This window comes from Apis mellifera, linkage group LG15 (assembly GCF_003254395.2).
Source record: "Apis mellifera strain DH4 linkage group LG15, Amel_HAv3.1, whole genome shotgun sequence".
NCBI lineage: Eukaryota > Metazoa > Arthropoda > Insecta > Hymenoptera > Apidae > Apis > Apis mellifera.
Window position 1 is genome coordinate 2,714,180 of NC_037652.1, and position 26,682 is coordinate 2,740,861.

General features: G+C 19.6%; 1 protein-coding gene across 4 annotated transcripts; it reads right to left on the bottom strand.

Annotated features, from left to right (window-relative positions):
* Window positions 1-503: 503 nt before the first annotated feature.
* On the bottom strand, window positions 504-26,373 carry LOC552479 (protein draper). 4 transcript variants are annotated; one of them, XM_026445334.1, is made up of 18 exons: window positions 26,200-26,373; window positions 6,910-7,167; window positions 6,337-6,463; window positions 6,082-6,250; window positions 5,510-5,756; window positions 5,305-5,425; window positions 5,082-5,219; window positions 4,800-4,979; window positions 4,517-4,724; window positions 3,780-3,887; window positions 3,295-3,459; window positions 2,743-2,949; window positions 2,146-2,301; window positions 1,671-1,847; window positions 1,462-1,572; window positions 1,192-1,401; window positions 929-1,111; window positions 504-849 (listed from the first exon to the last, which is right to left on the bottom strand). In XM_026445334.1, exons 2-18 carry the CDS (start codon window positions 6,999-7,001, stop codon window positions 563-565), a joined length of 2,886 nt encoding a protein of 961 aa, XP_026301119.1. In that variant the 5' UTR covers window positions 7,002-7,167; window positions 26,200-26,373; the 3' UTR covers window positions 504-562. The 4 variants fall into 4 exon arrangements, with proteins under 4 accessions (XP_026301119.1, XP_026301117.1, XP_026301118.1 ...); XM_026445332.1 differs by having other exon boundaries at window positions 4,397-4,724; window positions 26,200-26,372; XM_026445333.1 differs by lacking the exon at window positions 3,780-3,887 and having other exon boundaries at window positions 4,397-4,724.
* Between the last annotated feature and the right edge of the window lie 309 nt (window positions 26,374-26,682).

Genomic DNA, 26,682 nt, shown 5'->3' on the forward strand with positions numbered 1-26,682 from the left:
CATTTTTAAATAAATTTTTAAAGATCAACTGTAATATAACTACTTATTTTAAATAGATTATTTATCGATTATATTGCATCAGATATTCTATTGTATTTACTAAATACATATTTATCATATTATAAAAAGAAACAGTCCAACACATTTAGGATAACAATGTATGAGTATGTAATTTTATAAATATAATATCCACCTAACTATTCATTATATTATTATTTAACTATATACATGCATATATACTGAGCAATTGGAATATATTTGTATTTTCGTTTCATTTATCTTATGATATTATTTTAAAATTTTTTAAAGATTTTTTTACTCAGATTAATACATAAAAATTTGATTTTGATAAAAAAACAAAACTAATTATTTAAAATTTTTTCAAATTTTAAATTAATACATGAAAATTTGATTTTAATATGAAGAAATAAGATTAATTATTTAAGAGAATTATGATATATAACATTTAAAATTTGTTTCTTTAAATTATATCATAGATATATATGATATATTTAAAATTTAAATTCCATAATTTAACCTGAGTTCGTATTTTAAAAAAAATTTACATTTTACCAAGTTCTGGATCTTTATCTTTGAAATTACTAGGTCCTGGATTGTCTGAGGAATTTGAACAGAAACCATTCGGCATTAAGTTAAATTGTTTGTAATTACTAATTGGTCTTGGATTATCTAATTGATCATATTCTGATTCATCATTATTTTGTTTAATTTCATCATAAACATGTTCAACTTTTTTCCCGTCCATTTCATCAATGCTATGATATACATTAAGATTTGGATTTCCCATATCTGCATCTCTATTTTTCAAATCATATCGATTATATGATCCTAAATCAAGAATAATTAAATAAAACATAAATATTTTCCAAAAATATAATTTGATGAATTTACTTATTTACAATAATACCTTTGCAATCATCTTCATCATCTGTACAACTATTCATTCCAAGTCTAACTTTTTCATTATTTATTTTTTTACTTGTTCCAAGATTATTTCTAAATTGAAAATTATTTAATAAAGTAGTTGTTCCATCATCAAATTTCGAAGAACCTTGATATGCATACACGGGATTATCGAACTGAGTTTGTTCTAAACAAAATATATAAGTGATAATTATAAAAAAGACATTTCTAAATAATTATAAATAAACAACTTTTTTTCATATATACCTGGAGGAGAAGGAGGTTCAGCAATATATTGCACTTGTGCAATTTCATTTTTTAAATCTGCTACTCTGCGACGATGGTATATCCATCCAGCTAATACCATTGCAATAACAACAAATGCAGCAAAGAAAAATCCTGCTATTATACTACCATAACCTGAGTCATCTTTTTCTTGTATATTACGCGAAAATAATTCTTCATCACAATTTAGACCTAAAAAAAATAGTTCATTATTAATCAAGATATTCTAGAATTGGTAGATTTAAAATATACCTGTATATCCATGTCTACAAATACATCCATCAGCAGGATGACATATATAGAAATCATTCTTACAATCGCAAGGTTCCATACAATGATCACCATAATATCCTTCTGGACAAACTAAGTTTTCAAAGATGAAAAATTTATAATATTTTTTTATTAATTTTTTTTTATTAATTTTTCTTTGATATAATTAAGATTTTATTTTTTTCACATACTTTCAGTGCACTTAGTTCCAGTCCAACCAGGTGCACATCGACAATGACCATCATTAGATCTGCATTTTCCTCCATGTTGACATGTACAATGTTGACTGCAATTCATACCATATGTTCCTTCCATACAAGGTATTTGACAAAATTCACCTTGCCAACCAGGTCGACATTGACATACTCCTAAAATAATATTAAATATAAGACAAGAAATATTAACTTATTTAAAATTAATGAGATTAATTATATTTATATTTTCAAAAAGAAATTATTTAAAAAATCAATGAAAAGATAATTAAAAAAAAAAATACATGAAAATTAAACTTAAATCAAAATATTAACACTGATTTAAATTTAAAATAAAATATGGATAGTTTATAAAAATTATTAAAACTAAAAAGTTTTTATTATTAATTTCTAATTTATTTTATAATAAAATATTTGTTTCAAATAAATTATAAAAGTAATAAAGAAATTTTACCTGTCACATGATGACATTCACCACCATTTTTACAATGGCAATGATTAGCACAATTTGACCCATAACGATTAGGTGGACAAGGATGTTCACAAGTTAAACCTAAGTATCCAGGTCGACAAATATATTCACCAGTGACATGATCGCATGTCATGTTACCTGAAAAATTAAACATCTTATATTAAGTAAGTAATCATAAGTAAATTGTATTTTATATTAAATAAATAATTTTAATATATTAATAAATGATAAAATATCTATTCTATATTAATTTATATAAATTGCATTAGAATAAGAATTATATAATTATAGCTTACCATTTTCAAAATTTTTGATGATATAAAGATAATGATATAAAGATAAGTAATTATTAAAGAATCAATATTTTTCATATCAATTACATAACTACTAATTTTGTGCTTATTATGAACATGCTTAAATACTTCAAATTAATTTTTATAAAATGCAAACTATATCAAACAATTTAAAATATAAAAATATATTTCATGCAACTAGCAAAAATTGTTAATAATGATTATTTTTTAATAGAATTGTGAAAGTTTGATTTATTTTATTTTTATCTAGAATTATTATTCATACCTTGTATTTTTTTTGGACACTTTTCCTTACACCGCATTCCATACCACCCTTCTTTACAGGGTTGAGAACAGTCAACTCCCTCCCAACCTCTGGCACAAATACAAGTGCCTGTTTCCGGATCGCATGAACTATTATTCATGCACTCGCATTGTGAATGACAGTCATTACCATAAAGACCTTCTGGACATTTTGTTTCACAACGAATTCCTGTTTCATTGTGAATAGTCATATTGTTGAAATCGCCATTAAACATATATTTTTTCTATCTTTTTTTTTTAATAATTTTAATCATTTTTAAAAAAAATTTAAATGAAATTTTAGGATAAATAATATAAAATAATTAATATAAATAAATTAAATTAGAATAATATTAATAAAATAATATAATATATTAATGATATTAAGTAAATAGATAAGAAAATTATTTAATAATTGATGATTTTCTTTTTTTTATGATGAAATAATGAGATAATTGGGATATTAAAATGTTATTGTCAAGAAGGGATAAATATTGAAGCTTTCATATATGACAAATTAAAAAAAAAAACAAACCTCGCCATTCTGGCTTACAGATGCAATAACCAGTGGCAGGATCACAATCTAGACTATTCTCTTCATGACAATCACAGGTTTGTGTACATCCCAACCCGAAAAATCCTTTTTCACAATGATCTTGACAAAATTCACCAGTAAAACCAGCTGCACATGTGCATGTGCCTGCATGTGTTTAAGAAAAATAATGTATTTTAATATAAATGCAAAATAAAAATAGAAATATAAAATTAAAAATTAAAAATTAAAAATTAAAAAAATGATTCTCAAAAATATATAGAATTAAATTAAAAGGCATTAATAAAATAAAAATAAAAGAATTGAAATAAAAAAATAAAAATTATTAAATATTATAATATAATATTAATACTTATTAAATAAATAAAAATATGTGATTAAAAATCTATACAAATTAATATTCTTTTGTTAATAATTTAAAGCATTAATTTTTCTAAAACTAAAAAAAATTGCAACCAGCACCTTACCATTTTGTGGATTGCAGGCAGCATTATTAAAGCATTTGCATTTGCCTTCGCAGTCCTTGCCGAAAGATTTATCATCGCATGGACGATCACATGAAACACCAACCCATCCTAGCAAAATGTAATAATAATACATGCAGGAATAAAATTTAACTTAAGAAATGAATATTTTAAAAGACATAATAAACTGAATAATTCTTATCGAATTAGATTTACTTACCTTTAGTAACGATTACTTAAATAAATATATTTATAAAATAATTTAATATTTAAAAGAACACAATCCACAAATTTATAAATAACATACTATACTATTATATACTATATATATACAATACTATTAGAAGTACTATTAGAAATTACAGTTATATTTTACACTTGCTCATGCTATTTACAATTAAAAGTTAAGTTAATAATTAAATTCAAACAACAAAAATAAAATAAAAATACAAAAACAATAAATAGTAAGATGCTTCTCATTTTAAAAATATCTTTCTTTAAAACTTTTTTAGTAACTCATGCATAATTCGATCAAAAATCTTTCATTTCTTTATTAAAAATTATTTATATTAATATATATTAATTTATTAATTTTTGTGCTCGAATTTGTAATACATTACCTGCTGTACAGTTGCACCGGCCATTTTCGGGTGAACACGTGGCACCATTTTTACAGACACATTCTTGTGCACAATTTTCACCATAAGTGTTGTCAGGACAAATTTCGCTACAATCCTCACCTCTATATCCTGGCGCACAAATGCAAGTTCCATTTATAGGTGAGCATTGTGCATTATTTTTGCAATTGCAACGATTTTGACAGCCTTTTCCATACATGTAGAGAGGGCAAGGTCTGGTACAAGTATCACCATCCCATCCTGGTTTGCAAATGCATTTTCCAGTCCAAGGATGACACATTTCTGTATTGTTCTTTTCACACTCACAAATCTAATAATATTTTTTATTTTATATGTATTGAAAATAGTATAGAAACATGAATATTAAATTTATGATATTACATACTTTTGTACAGTTGGATCCCCATAATTCATCTTGACAAACACGCTTATTGCATTTTTCACCCATCCAACCAGGACTACAAGTACATGATCCATCAATTGGAGAACAAATTGCACTATTTTCACAAGTACAATTGTTTGTACAATTCAAACCAAATGTTCTCTCAGGACATATTTTCAAACACTATAACATAATTATTTTCAAAATTATAAAAATTATCATTTAAAAATATTATATTTATTAAAAATTTATTTTAATAATTAAAAATTCCTGAAAATAATCAACCTTTTCATCATAATAGCCAGATTTACATTCACATTCTCCAGTAATATGATGACAACCAGCTCCATTATAACAATCACATTCTTGAGAACAGTTTTTACCCCAAAAACCTTCTGGACATCGACTTGCACAGACGGAACCCTATTTTTAAATGAAATTCAGTTTAAATCATATATTGATATATTGATATACTTATAAAAAAATTATAAAACATTAATTAATTTACAGTCCATCCAGGAGTACAATAGCATTCGCCAGTTGTAGGATTGCAAGAACCACCATTTTGACATTTACATTCTGACTTGCATTCATCGCCGTGTTTTCCCGGTGGACATAAATCGTCACAACTAAGAAAAGAATTATATTAAAATAATTTAAAATTTGAATTTTGATATTTAATAAAATTAATAATAAAATAAAGAGACTCTTACAGAGGTCCTGTATAACCTGGAGCACAATGGCATTCGCCAGAAATGTGATGACAACTTCCACCATTTCGACAGCGACATTCTTCGCCACAATCTTGTCCATATCGATTAGAAGGACATTCCTGATTACAATAAGTGCCGGTCCAACCTCTATTACACAAGCATTTACCATCAAATGGATCACAAGCAGCTCCATTTTGACACATGCAATCCATTTCACAAGATTTGCCCCATTTTCCAGGTGGACATTCTTAAATATAAATATAAATTTTTTTAAATTATATTCTTAAAGAACTTGAACTATTCATAAATAATAATAAAATATATAAAATACAAGAAATAATTATTTATTTATAATATTAATTTATAGTCAGCAAAATTGATTATAAATTAATAAAATAATATATATAATAAAAATTAAATAAAATAATATAATAATAATAAAAATATATAGTAAAAACTAAATCCGTCATTAAAATAGAAGATAAAGCAAAAATATTTTCTTTTATTTTTAATTTGATTATTACAATAATTGCAAGAAATGTATAAATAATATGTATAATCTTAGAACTTACTATAGTTACACAATGGGCCTCCGTAACCTGACTCACACTTACAGACATCGGGTGCGCTACAAGTACCATGAATACAGTCCTTGGAACAGATAGGAATGCAACGATCACCATCATTAGTCTCCGTATAACCTTTGCAACATTCTTCCACAGGTCTCTGTTTCTTTAATTCCTAATCCAATAAAATTCAAAGATTCATTAAAAAGATTTTCTTTTTAATTAATTACTATTTTTATTTATTTATTTATCATTATTTACCTGCTCCTTAAATATGGTCTTAAATACGACTTTATATTTGGAGCATCTTGGTGGAAAACTGAAGCACCAAGTATTCTCTCGGACAGTATAAGGTTTCTGCTCCGATATCCTCACCGTCACTGTGTACCTGACACCAAACACGTGTAAAAAATGAATATTATGAGTTATGAAAAAGACAGATAATTTAATAAGATTAATGATTAAAAAAAAATTACTAATTCTTTTAAGTCTATTATTATATTGCTTTCATTATTACTTATTATTTATTGAAAAATTCATTAATTTAAGAAGAAAACTTTCTAATATAATATTAATATAATTTTTATCTTTCTTTTTTTTAAATTATTTAAAATATATGCGAATATGCTTTTGAGAATTTTTAATAGAAATTTCGAATAACATTTTATAAATGATTTCTTTTAAAACTTGTTTTTAAGTTCTTTAAATTCTTAAAAAAACAAAAAAAAACTAAATAATATAAATAAAATAAATGATCATCTATAATTTTATATGTATTATTTTACTTTTTTCTCATTTAAATGTTAAATATTTAAATATATGTCATATACTTACGTTTCTTGCCTCGTACATATATTTGGACCTTCTAAAGCATTAATTGTTCCCAAAGCTGCAATGGCAGCTAATAAATAAATCGATAAAGTCATTCTGACTTATCGTTTTTTATGTAAAAGCATAAATATATATAGTATATATTTTCATGTATATCACATTGCTTTAAGCAATATCTCTTAATGTCTTCAAATATTATACGTGAAATTTTTTTCTTTAGATAATTTTCATACATTCCACATAATCAACATTTTTCTGGATCTGAAAAAAAAAAATAAAATATTAATATAAAATAATCAATTAATAAAAATATTACTATTAAATATTGTATGATTATATTCAGAATGTTATCAAGCATCAAAGTGAGAGTTTGAGAGTAAAAATATTAACTTAATATAATTTTATATAATAAGAAAAGAGAATGTAAAAACAAAATAATGATGTTTCTAATATTCTAAAGTTTTAACATTAGATTAATTAATTGAACATTTTTCATACTTTTTAAAAATCGAAAAATTATTGAAAAAAAAATAAGGAATAAATAAAAAAAATGATATTAAGACACGTAAGTTCAAAGAAATTTCTTCTAACTTTAGACTTTATACTTTGGACTCCATATCGTAATTTATTTATTTTAATTGCACTCTCGACTTATACAATTCGTGAGAAATTGCATATTTATTAAAATGGAAACAATTTTATAGAAATATATTCAATAGGAATTTTCTTTCTTTTTTGATTTAAAAAATCGAAAGATCGAAAGAATCATCATATGAAAATTTTCTTCTGAAAAATAACAATACGATAAAGTATATAAATTATTAAATACTCTTTTTTATTATTATTAATTATTACAAGATTTATATATATTAGTATATTGTTTTGTTTAATAAGAACTTAATGTTAACTTAATTACATATAATACACAATATATAAATATATAAATTTATTAAAATAATAAAATAATTTAATAATCCATTATATTATAAAATTAATTTATAAATAACAAATAGTAAAAATTTTTGTTTATTTCTTAAGAAGGTATATTTTATAGTAGAATATCAAATTCCAAGAATGATATCTAATCTTTGCATGGAAACTTTCTAGAAATTATCATGTAAGTAGTACGATTATCGAGTGCGATTCAAATGTTGCTGAATAGTTGCTGATGAGTACATTGCTAGTATTATATGTTGAGTCATACAAAGCTCAAGAAAAAGTTGCATACAATCACTGAAGACTGGCTATAACTTCCGTATTATTGTCTTCAATTTGCCGAATAGAAAGTTTATCGTCAACCATGCCTGCAGTGCCCAGGAAAACGTAAATGATATATTAAAATATGAAATGTCTGTCATTTTTAAATTTTCACGGAGATGTAGATTCAATTTTTTAATATTAATTAATATTACTGAGTAGAATTCATTTATAAGAGCTAAACTTTAATTAAATTCTGTGAAATAAATTCTTGTTAGTTAAATTTATTTAAATGAACTTTATGAATTTGTGTTATTTAGATGTTAAAAAATCATAAGCTGTAAAAAATCGATAAATTTTTTATTTTATAAATTCTAATTATGAAGTATATTTATTTTCTTCGAATTTAAATAAATAGAATGATATATAATTTCTAATACTTTATGCTTTTTTTTTAAATATTACTTATATTTTATAATAATATATTTTTCATTCATTTTTCATTATATATCAAGAAATTTAATTTTTTTTATTTTCCTTAAATTTATTTATTGCATTTTTATTTTTAGAAACTTTTTTTCTTATCTTATTCTGTTGCATTCCTTCTGGCTTTATAATATTTTTTTTTTATTATTAAATTATTTTTTTTTTCATATTATTAGATTTTTCTTTCTTGTGCTGAACTTTTTTCCTAATATTATTAATATTTTTATAATAACTTAAACATCATAATAGTCAATAACTATAATGATGTCGTCTATAGAATTGAAGTCGAAAAAAATTATCTTGTAATATATAAGTATAATAGCCCACATTAAAAATTAAAAGAGGATCGAAGTCACGTGTGGATCGAATTTCAAACATCCATGCTCTTTATCCGGATCAACTAACCTTGAATCGCTTCAGTAAAACAAGTTCTTTCTTCTTAGTTGTTTGCATTCTGTGCAGATCAATCAAACTTTACTTAGCTTAAAAGAAATTACATGAATAAAATACCGGACATAATTGCGATAGTAAATCTTGATTATATTTATCAATTTTAATTTTATAATTTTATAATTTTATTTATTATTATTATAATTCTTTAATTATTAATCAATTAACTTTAGCTATTCAGTATTCTTGTAATAACCTCATTTTTTTTGTTAACAATTTTGTTTGTATTATACATTGATTATAAATATACTTATATATAGCATTGCTCAAGAAAAGAATATTAAAGTTAACAAATCTAATTTTATCAGTTAATCATGAATAACATATTTGATAGATTCAATTATCATAAGACTAACGAAAATCAAAATTTATCTTATAGACAATAATGATTACATTTATTATCACATCTAAATCACTTAGTATTATCTATTCTAATATAATTATATAATCTTAAAATCAATTGTCAATAAGAATTCGAGTTTACAAAATAAAAACTGATGATTTTATTATAATCATTTAAATATAACATTATATTATAGCATTATTATAAGCTATAATAACATTACTATAACATTATATATTATATTAAATATAACATACATTAAATATAACATTATTATTTATTATAAGCATTTAAATATAACATGAAAGAATTTAAAAAGAAATTATTAATTCAGAATCAAAAAATTTCATATATTTATATTGAAATAAAAATTTCTATTTTTATTTCTTGTTCTTAATATTTAATTACTTTATATTTGTATACAATTCTATATATAAATTATGATTCAAACAAATAAGAAAGACATTTTGTATAACTGATTTATTAGATAACATGTGATAATTGAAAATTGAACGAAAATCGCCAATGACCCTGAAACGAAAATTACCGTTGAATCTCCGTAATCTTCTCACACGGTTGACACTATCATTTCCGGTCGCGAGTCATTCGATCCACGATTTACACGTGCTTGTATATGAATCATAAGTCTGGAGTCATTTTATTGGTTAAAAAAACGTGATACAGACTCTTGATACAAATGATTCACAGAGATTTTATTGAATGAAGTTTCTGTTTACTCTCTATTTTGCATTAAAACTTTTGTAACAAATTGTATAACAACTATTAATCGCAACTATTTACTTAATGCTAATTTGTCTGAAAATTGAATATTTATCACTAAAAATTTAATTATTAATAAATTTATACATTAAATATATTAGATAAATTTAAATATTGGGTTTCTTATGGAAAATTTTAAATTATGGAAATTTAAAATATATATATTTAGATAATTTTGTTTTTATATTATTTTATATCGTTTTTATATATTATTTGTTTTATATTGTTTTATAAATACTTCAATTTTGCAATTACATTGATAAGTTAAACTTGCAATATTTAAATTTATTTTTTTCTAAATAATCAAATAATTTAAATTAAAATATTCAATTATTTACTTATTTATTTTTTTTGAAGATCTTATATTTAAATATTCCACCTCTTATTGAAAATAAATGATTTTACTGTTTAAATTTAACATTATCATTATAACTTTATATAATAATCATATTTTTCCAATTATTTCATTAACATCACTATGAGTGAAACAATTCAATATAGAAATTATAAAATTCTTCTTAACTTAACAATAATATGTCAGTCTTTCAATACTAATATTATTATATTGTAGTATTGTAGTCTTGGAAAATACATAAATATTTTTTAAAATCAAATTTTTAATGTTATAGAAATATCAATAATATAATTGATATATATTTTCTAAATTTTCTATATTTAGAAAAATTTTAATCTTATCTCCGTTATTATAATTTTTGATCGCATTACTTTCTATCATTATAATACAATTCATAAAGAACATGCAACAGTTCTTATATTTCTTTTTTGTATACATACAGTTTGAAAATTAAATTACAGAATATGCTTCAATATATAATTGTATAATGAACACTTTTTTTTTCTTTTTTTTTATTTTAGAATTTAATTCTTTTTGTTTTTTTCCTCTGATTTTTATTTTCATCACATAATTTTTTGCTTATTCATCTTTAGTATTAAATAAGTTTGTATATAAATATATAATGGTTGTGGCAATATAATTTATAGATTTGAAATTTTAAATATACATATATATATTATATATATTATATAGTAAAAAAAATTGTTTTTATTTGAATTTATTTTTATTGAATCTTTATTAAATCTTATTTCATTTTTTTTAATGATTGAAAATTGATTTTAATTTATTTACAAATTTATATTATTTTTCCATTAATATTTTCAGATATTACAAGATATATTAATTATATGTTCAACAGATCTCATTTATATATTCAAAGACAATTTTACGTCAACCTACGTCAATAAGTAGGTATTTCACAAGATTCAATTAGAAGTATATATATATATATATATATATATATATATATATATATAGATGTAATGATCATCCAAAGGCAGCAAGTCTCTCATGCACATGTACATATATGTACTCCGAAGAACAGACTAGCAGAACTACAGAGATCTCTTTAATCGAGCAAGTTGAATAAAAACTAGATGAGCTATATCTATACATATACATATCTACATACATACACATGAATTATCGCATAAATTGATTAACGGTGTTGAGCTCTATAAGGATATAAAACAAAGCATCAAGTTTATGCATTTGGATAAACCGAGAAGATAAGAGTTCAGAACTTTAAATCGAGGCAGTATTGTATATATATAGAATATATGTACAATAATTCAGTCTTTATCAATACTGCATATCATTTTAAATATCGATCAATTGCTCTAAATAATATTGATAATCACAAATCGAAAAGACTGCTGCTATTTGTTTATTTAAGAAAATATTCAATAATTCAGAATTTAATAATATATATATATATATATATATATTTGGTTTTTTATATATCAATATATTAATTATAACTTATAAATTGACTTATAAATTGATATCATTAATATATTATAGCATGGAAAATAATTAATGTTAATAATATTCGTCCACTTAATCAAAATTGGAATAACATTGAATGACAACCTCTTTTCTTGAAAGTTGAAAGGAAAGAACCAGAAGCAGACTATAGACGTTTAATAGCGAAAGGAAAAGGATCAAATTTCTCTGTATTATTCTTCACTACATATGTAACGGTATTGTGAATGCACATCTGAATTATTTCTAAAATAACATGTACATAAATATTATGAAACATAATTTTAACAAAAAATTCAATTCAAAATTTTGAATTCATAGTTCATAATGATATAAATAAAAAATAATTCTGTATTATATTTATTATATATAATGTAAAATTATATAAATTTATATTTTTAAGTAATCTATAAAATTAAAAATATATATAGTTCTTCAATAAAATATATATAGTTCTTCAATAAAAACAACTAAGCTAAAGAGAAATTAAATATAAAACTTTCAAATAAAAATATCAAATATGTTAAGTTCAAATTTTGATCGTCAAATATAATTCCTATAATGTTGACTTTTAAAACTGATTTACATTTTTTTTTTATCGCTTATTTTGTGCATATAAAGTGAAAACTTGTTTTCAACGCATGCATGCTGATGTTATTCACTCATTAAATGTGAAATCAAATAAATATAATCGACGTTGAAATTCATAGTCATTCTGACATTTTCACAAATCATACATTTATATTTTATCGTTCATACGTAATCAAATTTAATAATTGTATTGTGTATACTGATCAAATTGCAATATTGTATGTATAAATTCTTTTCAGCGTATAAAAAAAAAATAGAAATATTAATTCATTAGCTTATATAAAATCTTGTAATTTATGCAGATAAATAATTCAATTATTATTAATTAATATAATTATTTTATAATATTTAATGATATAAAATTATTATAAAAAAAGAAATTCTGAAATTATTATCAGCATTTTAGCTAATTTTTTATTCACTTTTTTTTTTAATAAATATGTAAATTAAATAAGAATTTTATTGAAATATATGCTGGAATATTTCAATTTCTAACTATTAAAATCATTTCAATTTAATTTTATATATGTATATAATATAAAAATAATATAAAATAATATAAAATAATAATTTTTTCAAATTTAAGTAATTAAAAAGCTATATAGTTTTCATAATTTATTTCAACTTTCTTTTAAATTTATATACAATTGTTCCATCTACAAAAAATAATTCCCATATATTATTATATTCATCGAAACGTCAAGGCGCAATGAACGCCTGTAAATGTATATTACATACGAACTGTAGATATCACCGGAAGAGTCAATTCAACGGCTTCTGTACAGCACATTTATTTATAAAGCAAAACAGAACGGGCCGTTTAAGTAGCTTAATTGATTGTCGGGACCTGACATGTACGCTGTGTACCTGAGTAACAACGTTGTACATATCGGTCTTGAGCGCAGTTGCAGAAAGAATGCATCGTATACTTGAATGAACTATAGACATATATATTTAAAAGTACATTCCAAAGATTTCCATTACGAGATTTCTTGTTTCATAGTATGCTTTATTAAACATAATATAGTATCTCTTTTTTATATTCTGAGTTTTAAATCTAAAAGTTTAAAAAAATGAAAATCAAAAATATAATGATTTCAAATTTAAAAAATAAAAATTTTTAAAACATTAAAAATTTGAAAATTTTTTCTCTTTTTCTTAAAATTTATAAATGTTAATATTATATAATTTTTATATAATATCATATAATATTATATAATTTTTTTTAAATTAAAAAAGAATTATGACAAATTAAGAAATCATTGAAAATTCATTTATAATTGAAATTTATTTTCACAAACGAAGTTAGTGAGTTAGTTAGTTGACAAGCAAAGATAAGAAAAAAATTAGATAAATTTTTATTTTGATATTTGATTATCAAATGAAATTTTAAATAATGAATACAAGCTCAATTAAATATTTATTTTATATAGAAAAATTATTTTGATCACATACTATGTTATTATTATGCTTATATATTATATAGTAAATAATATATAATTGATTCGATGAATTATATATTTGATGTCTTTTATAAAATAATAAACCAAATATATGTCAATGTATATATATTTAATTTAAAAATGTTGTATTTATTATTCATTCGTATTTAGAACAATCAATTTTTCTAATTATAAATATATTTTCCGAATATTATTTACTTACATACTTAATTTCACATGATAATATTTTTTTTGCTAGAAACATCTAATCAGATATGACTTGTCTATTTGCGTAACTAATTAATTAATCAATCAGTTGAAAAAAAGATCGAGTAAAAAATGAATCATTTAATGATAAATATTTTTTTATATTCACTAGTTAAGTTAAGAATAGTTTTATATTCACTAGTTTTTAAACATTATAACAAATATAATACATTTTTATTTTATATATATAGAAATACAAATAAAATATTAATTAATAAAAATTTAAAAAAGTATTTGATTACAAAAAAATATATATAATTAAATTAAATACTTTAAAATCATTTAAATTCATTTTAATTATGTTATTCAAGATGAATATTATATTTTATAAAAGCTAATATAATATTTCATAAATTTCTCGATCAGAAAAATTTTTTATATAAAAATAAATTTTTTATATAAAAAATATATAACTGAAAATATTTTGATTTCACATAAATAATTCTGCAAATCAATCTTTCACTAGTTAATTATTCCATTTAAAACACATGATTTTTTAATTACATCGGCATATTAACACCATCTTATTTAAAATTCTTTAGAATTTCGATATTAATATTTAAGAGAATTTTTTCTACAAAATATTAATATGAAATTCAGTCGTCAAGATGTGAATCCGTTATTCATTCGTTCAGGAATCTAGTTAAGATTGCATAATTTATATGCAATAGAACAGTGAATGGAGAGACTTTGCAATTAAGAATAAGTTGATCATCGGTTATATTTTCTGTATTATTATATTATGATTATTTAGTATTATATTATAACATGACACTTTGATATTATTAAATTGCTTAGTATCATATCGTATTATATAGTTTGTAATTAATTTAGATTAATTACAATATTCAAATTAATCTTTTAATTTAATTTCTCTCATTAATTAACTTAACTTTTCTCATTAGTAAACGTGATTTCAAAGATATATTTATTAGATATATCTATTAAGATATTAATATGTATATTTAATCAATTTCATCATCAACCTATAATATGCAAATTATTACATAGAAATTAGTTATCTTTCAATGGAAACTGAATTAAATATTTCTTTCGTTCATGATTTCATCTTTTGTTTCGAACTTGCAATTACAAGAAGTGCAATCATGTTTGATGATGCACATCCCACATAGACAGAGATGATAATTTCGATGTGTTTTATCTCGAATTCACTACATACATCCTGTGACTCACGTTCTTACTGTGACCCTGATCGTTCTTTTTTTCTTTCTTCTTTTTTTTTTTTCTCTTTTTTATATAAACGAATTAACTCCATTTTAAGCTAGAGAAGGATTGAACTCTTTTTTTTACATGTTTTATTTAACGTAACTTTCTTGTTGAATTTATTATTACAATCTTGTTTCTGTATGGACTCGTTTTCATAATTTAATGAGACTATTTGTTGTATATTTTGTGTATATTTGGTGATATTTGATCATGAAAATGATACGAATCGACGAATAATAATAATAATAATAATAATAAAATATTAAAATCAGAAAAATAATCTTAATGACTTTGAAAAAAAAGATCTAAATAATAAAAAATTCATTAATTTAAAAAAAAGAAATTTTATTAGCATTTTTTATTAATATTTTTTTTATATACAAGAAATATGTTTTTAAAATTTTTTTATTATACTATTATATATTATTATACTATTATTTTGTACAAAAAATAAAAAATAGAAAGAGAATAGATTAATTAGTAAATTAAATAATGAAATGGAATTTATAAAACATATTAGAAATAAAAATTATTAAGCTAAAATCCAAAAAATTGTTTTTTTTTAATCAAAACTGCCAGATATATCAATATTCTTGAAGAAAATATTTTTTGAAAATTTTGTTATTTATTTGTTTAATAAAAATCAATTTTTAAAAATATTTTCATTTATTTAATAAAAATACTCATAATTAATTTTTCTTTTTTTTTTTTTAATATATAAAAAGTATAAATTTTATTTATATAATGTCTAGATCTAATAATAATTCAATATTAAAATATTAAATTATTTGAAAAAAATTTAGAAATAAATTCTAGTGATTAAAACAAATATAAAAGTTATATAATATGCAAAAATATCTATTGAAATTTATTTTCAAGTTATAACTTTTTGCTAAACAAAATGGAAATAGAATCCATCTAGTGCAAAATTAAATATATATATATATATATATATATTATTTATAAAATAATTTTCATATTTTTATTTTAATCTCTATTAATTCTAAGTATTTCTTTTATATATTTCATCCGAATATCTTTTATATATGTATATATAAATATTCTAAAAATTATCAAAATTATCATATTTTTCATTCGCTTACTTCTTAATGAAATGAGAAACGAATCAGTGAAATATAACAATATTGATTTTCGATTGTTTCTTAACGCAGTAAAAAAATATAGAAGTTTTGAATATAAAAGTTTCAAGAAAATAAGGAATGATTCTACTATCGAAATAAAAATGTATCTTTTAATTAATTAAGGTAAATGTAATTAATTAAGGTAATTTAATTAAGGTAAATGTGTTATATTAATACATTAATGTAGACGAATGTATCATGATGATATTGAAATTGTTTACATTCAATTCTTTTTCGCAAATATTTAGATTTTATAAAAGAATAAAAAACATAAAATTTTACTATTTTTTTTATAAATAATATCATAATCAAAATCATTTTTTTAAATATACATATATATATAATATTTAAACTAATATCTTTTTTCATATTTTATGTTAATGGTTGGCGAGACAAATTAAATAACCTATTATTATGATAAGGTTATAAGTAAAAAAAGGTAATTAAAAAATTTCTTCATGAAAATTGTAAAAATTTGTTTGAATCAAATTCAATTTAAAGTTTTTAAAAAGTCGTAAAATATTAAGAAATTTTACGATTCTTTCGTTTATTCTATTCGTTTATAAAATTTATCGATGAAAGAATCGCAAATAAAAATCTAATATTTTTACTATCGCACATTTATTAAATTTTATCGTTTAATAACCGTAAAAGTCTTGACAGCTGTTTTTGTATAAAGAAGTATAATTATTAATTTCACAAAAATTTCAATATTGTTATAGAAAAATTTATTTTGATCATCATATTGCATAAAAAAATTATTAAATAGTATTAAGTTAATAATAAAATATTTTAATACATTTATATATAATAATTATAATTATAATTATAATTTACTATTCTTAATAGAATAAATTTTATATAATTAAATTGTTAATTATAAATGAATGAACTTTCACTTGAAAATATATTAATATTTATTGTTATTTAATAAGTTATTTAAAAGTTAATTTTATTATTCTTGTTAACAAGATATCAATTGCATATGAAATAAGTAACTTATATTTTATATAAGATAGAGAAAGTATTGATATTATCTGCTGGTAATTCATTAATTACTAATTTTAGATTTAATTTCCTTAAATGTCTAATTTATTCTTATATTCTTACAATAATAATACTAATAATATCTTTTAAACTATCAAAAATTTTTTAAAAATTCAGAATTTTATATAATAATATTAAAATATTTTTTTATAAAATTTTTCTATATATTTTTCTATATATATAAAGTATATGTAAAAATTATATATTTTTTACTAATATTTTTTTCTATATATATATATATATATATATATATATATTCAAAAATAAAACATCATTTTAGTCAATGAACTATAATTTTGAAACGATATTATCTTTTATCTAATCGCAGTTGTCTGCGTCTGTTGGTTGAGATATAAGAAGAATATTATTATTGCTTATCTCTACGATTATACAAATAAAAATTTAAGGATTAGATAAATGCTATATTTAAAATTAATATATGTATTTCCAAAAAATTAATATTTTTTAAAGAATGTAGTTTCCATAAACTTTTTAAATATTTAACAGATTTTAATAACTAAAATCTTACAAATGTTTCATTACTCAAAGAAAAAAAATTTGTTATTTTCTTTTTTTTTTTAATTTTATTAATAAAAAGTTTATCTATAAAGATGTTAAAATTTATATTCATTATTTATTATCAATTATTATTTTAGAATACATACATAAATTACTATTACATTATACACCATACACACTATGAAATTCTACCATAACATTAATTATTACAAAAATTTATCAAGCAATAAAAAATTCCATTATTTTTATTTTTATTTTTATATTCTCTTTTCAGAACATATGCATTTATCATAATATTCAAAATTATAAAAATTCTATTTTAAAAATATAAAAATTCATAATTTTCACTACTTTTTTTTAGTTTTTTTTTTTTTTTAATGTAATTTAACTTTCACAAATAATTGCAATAAAACTTTCATAATTCAATGGCAAAAAAATAAATATAAAAATTTTTATTTTTACTAAATTTTTTATTTTTTGAATCCTGCATATTTACAGTGTATGTCTATAAGTGAAAATCAGTATTCAGTACACCGGATAATAATCATGCAAGCTACACGATTTTTCTTACGTAATCGAACGTCAAGAAGGTAGAAGTGAAAGCCTAAACCAACTGTAAAACTCGACGAGACGAATATATCATTTTTTCTTTATTTTGATAGTGTAATTTTTCTTTGCTGATAAGCAGTAGACGAATTGCATGCATATGAACAAAACGATTCATAAATGTTAGTTGTTATGATATTATGACATGCTTATGTCATCGAGAACTTCTGACCTCGTAATAATGTAAAATTATAAAATGAACTACAAGTAGAAATTAAACGATTATCTTTTGATGCACAGTTATTCTTTGTAAATATTATGAAATTTCTTTCACAATTAATACTTGTTGTATTCCTTGAAGGTTAAGAATAGCACTAGTCAAATTTTTCTAATTCCAATTTTAATACGTTTGAATACTTCTAACAATTACCACCAGATGTCTCTGTTATAAATTTCTACTTATGTCTTTATCCTAATTACTATAAATATATTTTCAAAATCATCATGTTCATAAAAATAAAACGACATTCATACACGTATTATGTTCTATTAACAATACTATCTATTATAGTTTCGAAATATAAAATATCTAATGTTTTTTTTTTTGTCTAATTATTAATTTTCTTTGATTAAATGTTCTTTCTTGATATAAATCTTTTCAGTATTGTATATTTCTATCATCATATAATAATAATATAATAATAATTGAATTATTGTTAATCATAATTTTCTGTTAATCCAAAAATTGATAATAAGACTAAGAATAAAATAATTTTATTCGTCATTGAGATTTCCTAAAAATATAATACTTTCATGGATAATGATCAATAGTTAGAAACGCTATTGTGTTTGCTATTTTTAAAGGTTATTACAGAGTTATAATCCAAAAATTATCTAAAAATAGATATGAGATGATTTCTTATAAAAAAAATAAGAAAATATATAATAACTTTAATTTTTTTTGTTTAAAGCGTAATTTTCGAAAAGAATTCAAAGAACTCATTTCGAAATGAATTTAATGACCAAAAAATAAGGAAGTTAGCTCTCGATACTTAGCACAGGAAATACTCTATAAAAATCGGATCCCATAATATTACGACTGGTCATAAATTTACGATACAGATATATTGTTTTAGCAACAAATTTAAATCAAATTAAAATAATGTGGCATTTTAATCCAATAATATATATATGAATTATGCATATTAATAAATTAAAACGGGATGATTTTTAATCCTTTATAATAATAATATTTAAAAAAAAAAAAAAAAAAATAGAATTAAGACATAAATATAAAGATTATGTAAATATAGCCTGATTTATATACAGGATCGTACATTTAAACAGATTTCAATGATAAGAAAAAAAATTATAACAAATATTTTTTATAAAAATTATCTCGAGTCGTAATTTCCTTATTAAAGAATTAAATAAAAAAAATTAATGAAATAATAATATAATATCGGGAAAAAATTGTCGCAAATTAATTTTTTTTCAAATAACTTTCATAAAGAAATAAAATAATATTTTAAATAATATTTTTATTATAATATTTATTATAATATCTAAACACGAAACAAATATTTTTAATGATATAATAATTAGATTCATAATTTCAAACGATAAATTTATCTACTCTTTAACTAGCAAATTGATTCAGAAATCATTAATTACCCAGATAATTGTTATCTTTGTAATTTGTATTTCTTTCATTGAAATCTCAACTAGTGATACTAAATTAATTTTTTTAGAAAAATCAATTAGCATATCTAAAAAATTATATATTATGATTATATTTCGATATAAAGTATATTGATATATAAAGTATAATATATGAATTAAAATAAAAAAATTTTTTTTCAATTTATATATTGAAACTCATGATAATATTCATGTATTAAAGAAAATTTTGATAGAAATTATTTCTCTATTTTAAACTCAACGCTCAATTTTATTTTTTTCTTTTTTGCATTACCGCAGAAATCCTTGACCACTAGAATGATTGTGTGCTTTTCATCAAGTGTGTTTTTCAGCGGCAAAAGCCAGCTGCAGTTCTACATCGATCCATTTAATATATCTGTCCAAACTGTATGAATTATTATGAGAATGCTCCATCTTGCTGAGAAAAATGATTTTGATTCTTATATTTTTGAATATGAAAAATTAAAATAATTTTCTTTTTAAATTAGATTTTTAATTAGATTTATAACTTTCTTCCAGAAAAATGATGAATTTTTAATATTTTTAATATTTATAATAATAACATTTTTTAAAATGGCAAACAATTAAAAATAATTATTATGGTATTAATTAATTTATTTTTTATAATAAAATTTCTGCAAATACAATATACTTAATCAGTCAACAAACTATTGATATTAAAAAAATTTATTTAAAATTTATAAAAATAAAGAAAATCTTAGAGAATTTATTGTCTATTATGCTCAGAATATAGAATATAGAAAAATATAGAATATAGAATCACAAAAGAATTGTAAAAATTGTAAAATATGTATCGTATCGACTTTAAAATTTTCATTAGAATTGTCATTTATATAAATTATATGCATTGCGACATAAAAACGATATAAATATTTTTTTGTAGAATATATTCAAATTTTTAATAATTAATTATAAATATTCATATTTTTTATTAAATAATATATTATATTCTTATAAAAATTATATATCAGTAAAATTTTTAAATATAATAATCCAAAACATTAAAAAACAAAATTTTAAATCTTGACTTAAATTCGATATTTGAAAAATAAAATCTATAATTTAAAATTTTAAATCTAACTCTTAAGATTTGAATTTTAAAATCTAAAATTTGAAATATGAAAAATGGAATTTAAAATCTAATATTTGGAATTTAAAGTCTGAAATTTAAAAATAAATTTAAAAAGTAAAAGTTAAAATAATGATTTGCTAAAAACTCTAATGAAAAAAATTGAATAATATTTATAATAACAGAGATTTTCATTAACATTTTATAATGTAATTGTTAAAACTTAATAAATCAACGCAATAAAAAATTCAAAAAAATTTATCACTTCCTAAACTATTTATCACTTCTTAAACTACAAACTAAATTACTAATTATATTATTCTCATTACGAAAGTTTCTATACATACATATCTATCTTTGTATTAGCTTTCAACTCATCACTGTATATATAATTAATCATCACAATACATGGATTAAACTTTAGACTTATATTCATAATTTCTATCATATAATCTTAATCATATTATCGTAAACCAAAATTCATTCTATTCAAACATATTCTAATCTTAAATATCATTAATTCTCCGAGTTTTTATCCACGAAATTATTTATGCAAATAACAATAATATAAATAATTGTGCATTTATTATAAAAAATATAAATTTATGTAAACATTCGCTATTGTGAAAAATGAAAACTCTTAACAAATTTGAATAATAGATTTAACCAAATTTTTAAACTAAATCTTAAACTAATCTTCTGTGCTTTCTATGAAAATCTTCTATTCTGCAGATTATATATTAATAAAAAATTTAATTATACAAAAATATAAAAATATAAATAAATAAATATCGTTATATAAGATATAATTTGTAATAATTGTAAAAAAACTTAATCAAATTTGAATAATATAAAAATTTAGATTGATTGTTCAAAAACGATACGCAAAAGTAAACAAGGAATAATTGCATATTTTTTTATTTTTTTTTATTCTATCAAAATCGTTGAATCTTTCATTGCATTCTTTGAAGAATAAGGAGAATTAAAATTGTTTTTACGATTAACTTCGAACAATAACTTGCAACGACGTTCCCATGAATAGAAAAGCATTATTTGAAGATATGTTCAGAGGATTGAACGTAAAAAAAAAATTAGATAGGATACAGAGACAGAATTTGTAATTAAAAAAAGATTTATATATAAGAAGAAGATGTAAAATTAGGTAAAGATTAATATATAAGAAAAATAAGGAAAAAAATATATGATTTTAATAAACTCTGATTATAATAAATTAAATTATAGATAGATTATATTTTATTATAGATTAAATTATAGATTATTTTTGTTAGAATAAATATATATTATTTATTTATAATATAATAATATATTATTTATTTTCTTTCCTTCTATTTTATATTTTTTATGTTTAGATAAAAAATAAGAATAAGAAATATGCAATTCGAATCAAAAGAAATAAATAAATAAAATTGATAAAATAAAATAAATTTATAAATTATTTTATAACGAGAAATTTATTATTTATATAATTAATATTTATTTTTTTTTTGTTTACTTTTGTTTATGGAAAGAAAAATAAAGTATGAAATAAAATAAATATAAAAAAAATATGAAATAAAATAATATAAATTAATCTAAAATAATAATTAAACTAAAAATCATATATATATATATATATATATATATATATATATATATATATATATATATATATTAATGTTACATATAAAATTTAATTATATATATGTATAAAATAAATATTATTTACTTTCATTTGGAGTTTTATGTTAAAATATTATTAATTAGAAATTCTAAGATTAATTATTTAGAATTTCATTATCTCTCTTATAATTTGCAATATTTAATATATCTCAAATATACTATTATAGATATAGTTATAGTTATATAACTATATATAATTCACTTATTAATCTCGAGGCATAATTTTTATGAAAATAATTTTTTGATTTTTTTTATAAATTTTTTATTTTTTTCATATAAAAAAATATATTTCAATTCAATCATTATTGAATATATTTATGATTTAATCAATATTTAGATAAAAATTATTTCCAATAAATATTATTATAATTTTAAATTTTATTTAATTTATCTTTAAAATTTTAATTTAAAATTAATATTAAATTTTAATAATTTTATCTTTTTATAAAATATTCAAAAAAAAAATTGTTGATCTATATTCAAGTCTTATATACCTCATTTCATTTATTTTAAAATAATTTTATTTATTGATTAATCAATAATTTTCGTAAATTAAAATTTAAAAGATAAATTTCAATTAAATTTAAACATATTCTTATAATGAAAATAAAATTTTAAATTATTCCAAATTCAAATTGTATTCAATAAAATAATCTAATAAACGAAAGTTTTAATTCTTCTTGTTTCCACATTTATAATATGCAATATATATATTAATTTCAATCAATATACAAATTTTTTAATTTAAAAATTTGTTTAAATTGATAAAAATTAATATTATATATCTAAAATGAAAAGATATATAATATATAATAAATAAAAAGTTAATACTTTTTAATTTCGAAAGTGAAAAATTTTTCAATATTAATTTTATATTATTTCTACTTCTCTTCAACTTAACTAGATCTTTTAATATGTATCCTATCATGTCCTTCTATTTATGCTAGACTTAACAGGTTTCACAAAATTCCTTCGCGATTATTACTGCAATCGGTTGATTAAGAATTAAAATCTGTATTATTTTCTAAAATATATTTTTTTCTTCTTTAATATTAATAATAACGTTTCAAATAATAGAGATTTATTGATAACTTTAATATATGAATGTACATAGACATGATTCTCTTATATATATACTTTTATATTTCAAAGTCATAATTTATAAATAATATATAAAAAAATAATATTTATAATAATATTATTATTATTATTATAAATATTATAATGATATACTTAATGTACTTTATTATAGTATATATAATAAAGTACAATAATAATATATATCATCGAATAAATTTATCTATAAAAAAATCCTTTATAATTCTAATTCTAAGAATTGTATATATAATTCTTATCAGAATAGAATTATATTATATAAATATATATAAGATTCTATGTTCTATGTTTTATATATTTTAATACAACATATTGTTAATACAAAGTTATTTTTTTCATAAATAATTTTCAAAAATAATCTTATAATATGTATTAACAACTTAAAAAATTTTATAGAACAAATATAATTAACAATATTATTAAGATCTATATATATATATATATATATATATATATATGTTTAGAAATAAAATATAAATAATATATAAATAAATATATATTTATTAAATTAATAAATAAGATCTTAAAAGAATATTTGCAAAAATATTTCGTAATAAAATGCATAAAACACGATTAATAATATAATTTCCTTTTTTTTTTTACTTATTAATTTAAAAAAGTATGTATTTATTCTTTATCTTAAATGGTAATAAAACATTTTTAAAACGTTTTAAAAATTAAAACAAAAATAATATTTTAAATTATATAATTATATATAATAATTAAATATATTATATAATATATATTATAAATAATTACAAATATATAATAGAGTATTATTAATAAGATTTAATGTAAAAATTAAAAATATTTAAAGATGATTTAAGTACAAAATATATATATTTATAAAAATATAATCCCAAAAATATAAATATACATCATTTTAATTAAAATTAAAATTTCTAAACATTTTTTATTATGAAACAAATAATGTAGAAAAAATTTTTAAAAATTCAGTTTGTGAATATATTTAAATTATCACTGAATTAACAATGACAATAAAGCAACATTAAGCAATTTAATATTAATTTAAATAATTACAAACTTCGATAAATCGAATCTGGCATTACAGGTAATTAGTTCATGAAACTTGAATTTTAAGTTGATCATTAATTTATTTAAAAAAATACATATTTCTTATGTATTATTTATTTTATATTTGATTTCTGTTTATGTTAATATAAAAAGAGAAGTGAAAATAAATAAAATCTATTAATCAATTATTTTTAATTTAATCAAAATTTGACGAAAAAAATATATCAAGTGTTTTAAAAAATAATATATTTATAAATATTATAAATAATATTTTGATATCATGCATGTTATAGGCAATGTTATAAGCAATGCTATATATGTAATACATATTATTCAAAAATACATAAAAAAATTTATACTTACATGTAATAATATTTAGAAAAGTATTATTACAAAAAATTAATAATTTTTCATTTGACAATAAAATTGAATTCAATTTAGATTAAAATTTTTAAAAATTTCATTTCATTGATAATATTACACTATTTATATTGAAAAGCACACTAAACATATTAATTGTCTAATGAACAATCAAAATTATTTTTGTACAATATGTTAACAATCTTTATGATTATAACTAAAATAATTAAGAATTTTAATTGAAAGAAATACTATATATTTTAAATTTTATGTTTACTATATATTTTAAATGCATGATTAAACAATCAATGAACATTTTATAAAGAAATATTACATATAATAACAAATTATAACAACATACATACATCCCTTAAATCTTAATCAAAAGAATAAATTATATATTTAAGAAGAAAATTAATATATTTAATGCTCACTCTAATATGGTTTCTCGTGTAATTCAAAGATGTAAGTCATATAAGATATAGATATAGAATAGATGTATATCATATAAACACAAAAAATACAACGAAAAAAAACGTAATAATTGGCACAAAATACAAAATTTGACACAGAAACTTGTCTCTTCACTGTTCAACTTTCAATTAAACTATGTTAAATTTTTATGCATCGACTAAACTATATATATGATACATTACTTACATATAGCGACCTCTATAACGATAAATAACGGTAAAAACGATCAATCGATAAAGCAGAAATTCCAAAAATTTTATTTATATTAAATAATTGTTAAACGTAAAAATTTCTGACTTATATTTTGTATTATTTTTGTATTATTTATTTTATAAATTATATAAAATCTTGTTTATTTTTGTTTGTATATTTTTTTTTTACATGAAAATATAAAATCTAATATTTATAATTATTTTGTATATTTTAAATCATAAATTCAAAAA

What these genes read in the sequence shown, in the direction of transcription:
- LOC552479 (XM_026445332.1), bottom strand. Translation starts at nt 7,001, where the DNA reads ATGACTTTATCGATTTATTTATTAGCTGCCATTGCAGCTTTGGGAACA. An exon ending in ATATGTACGAGGCAAGAAAC is followed by an intron (nt 6,464 to 6,909) that starts GTAAGTATATGA and finishes GTTTGGTGTCAG; the next exon opens with GTACACAGTGACGGTGAGGA. An exon ending in TGGAACTAAGTGCACTGAAA is followed by an intron (nt 1,573 to 1,670) that starts GTATGTGAAAAA and finishes TTGAAAACTTAG; the next exon opens with TTTGTCCAGAAGGATATTAT.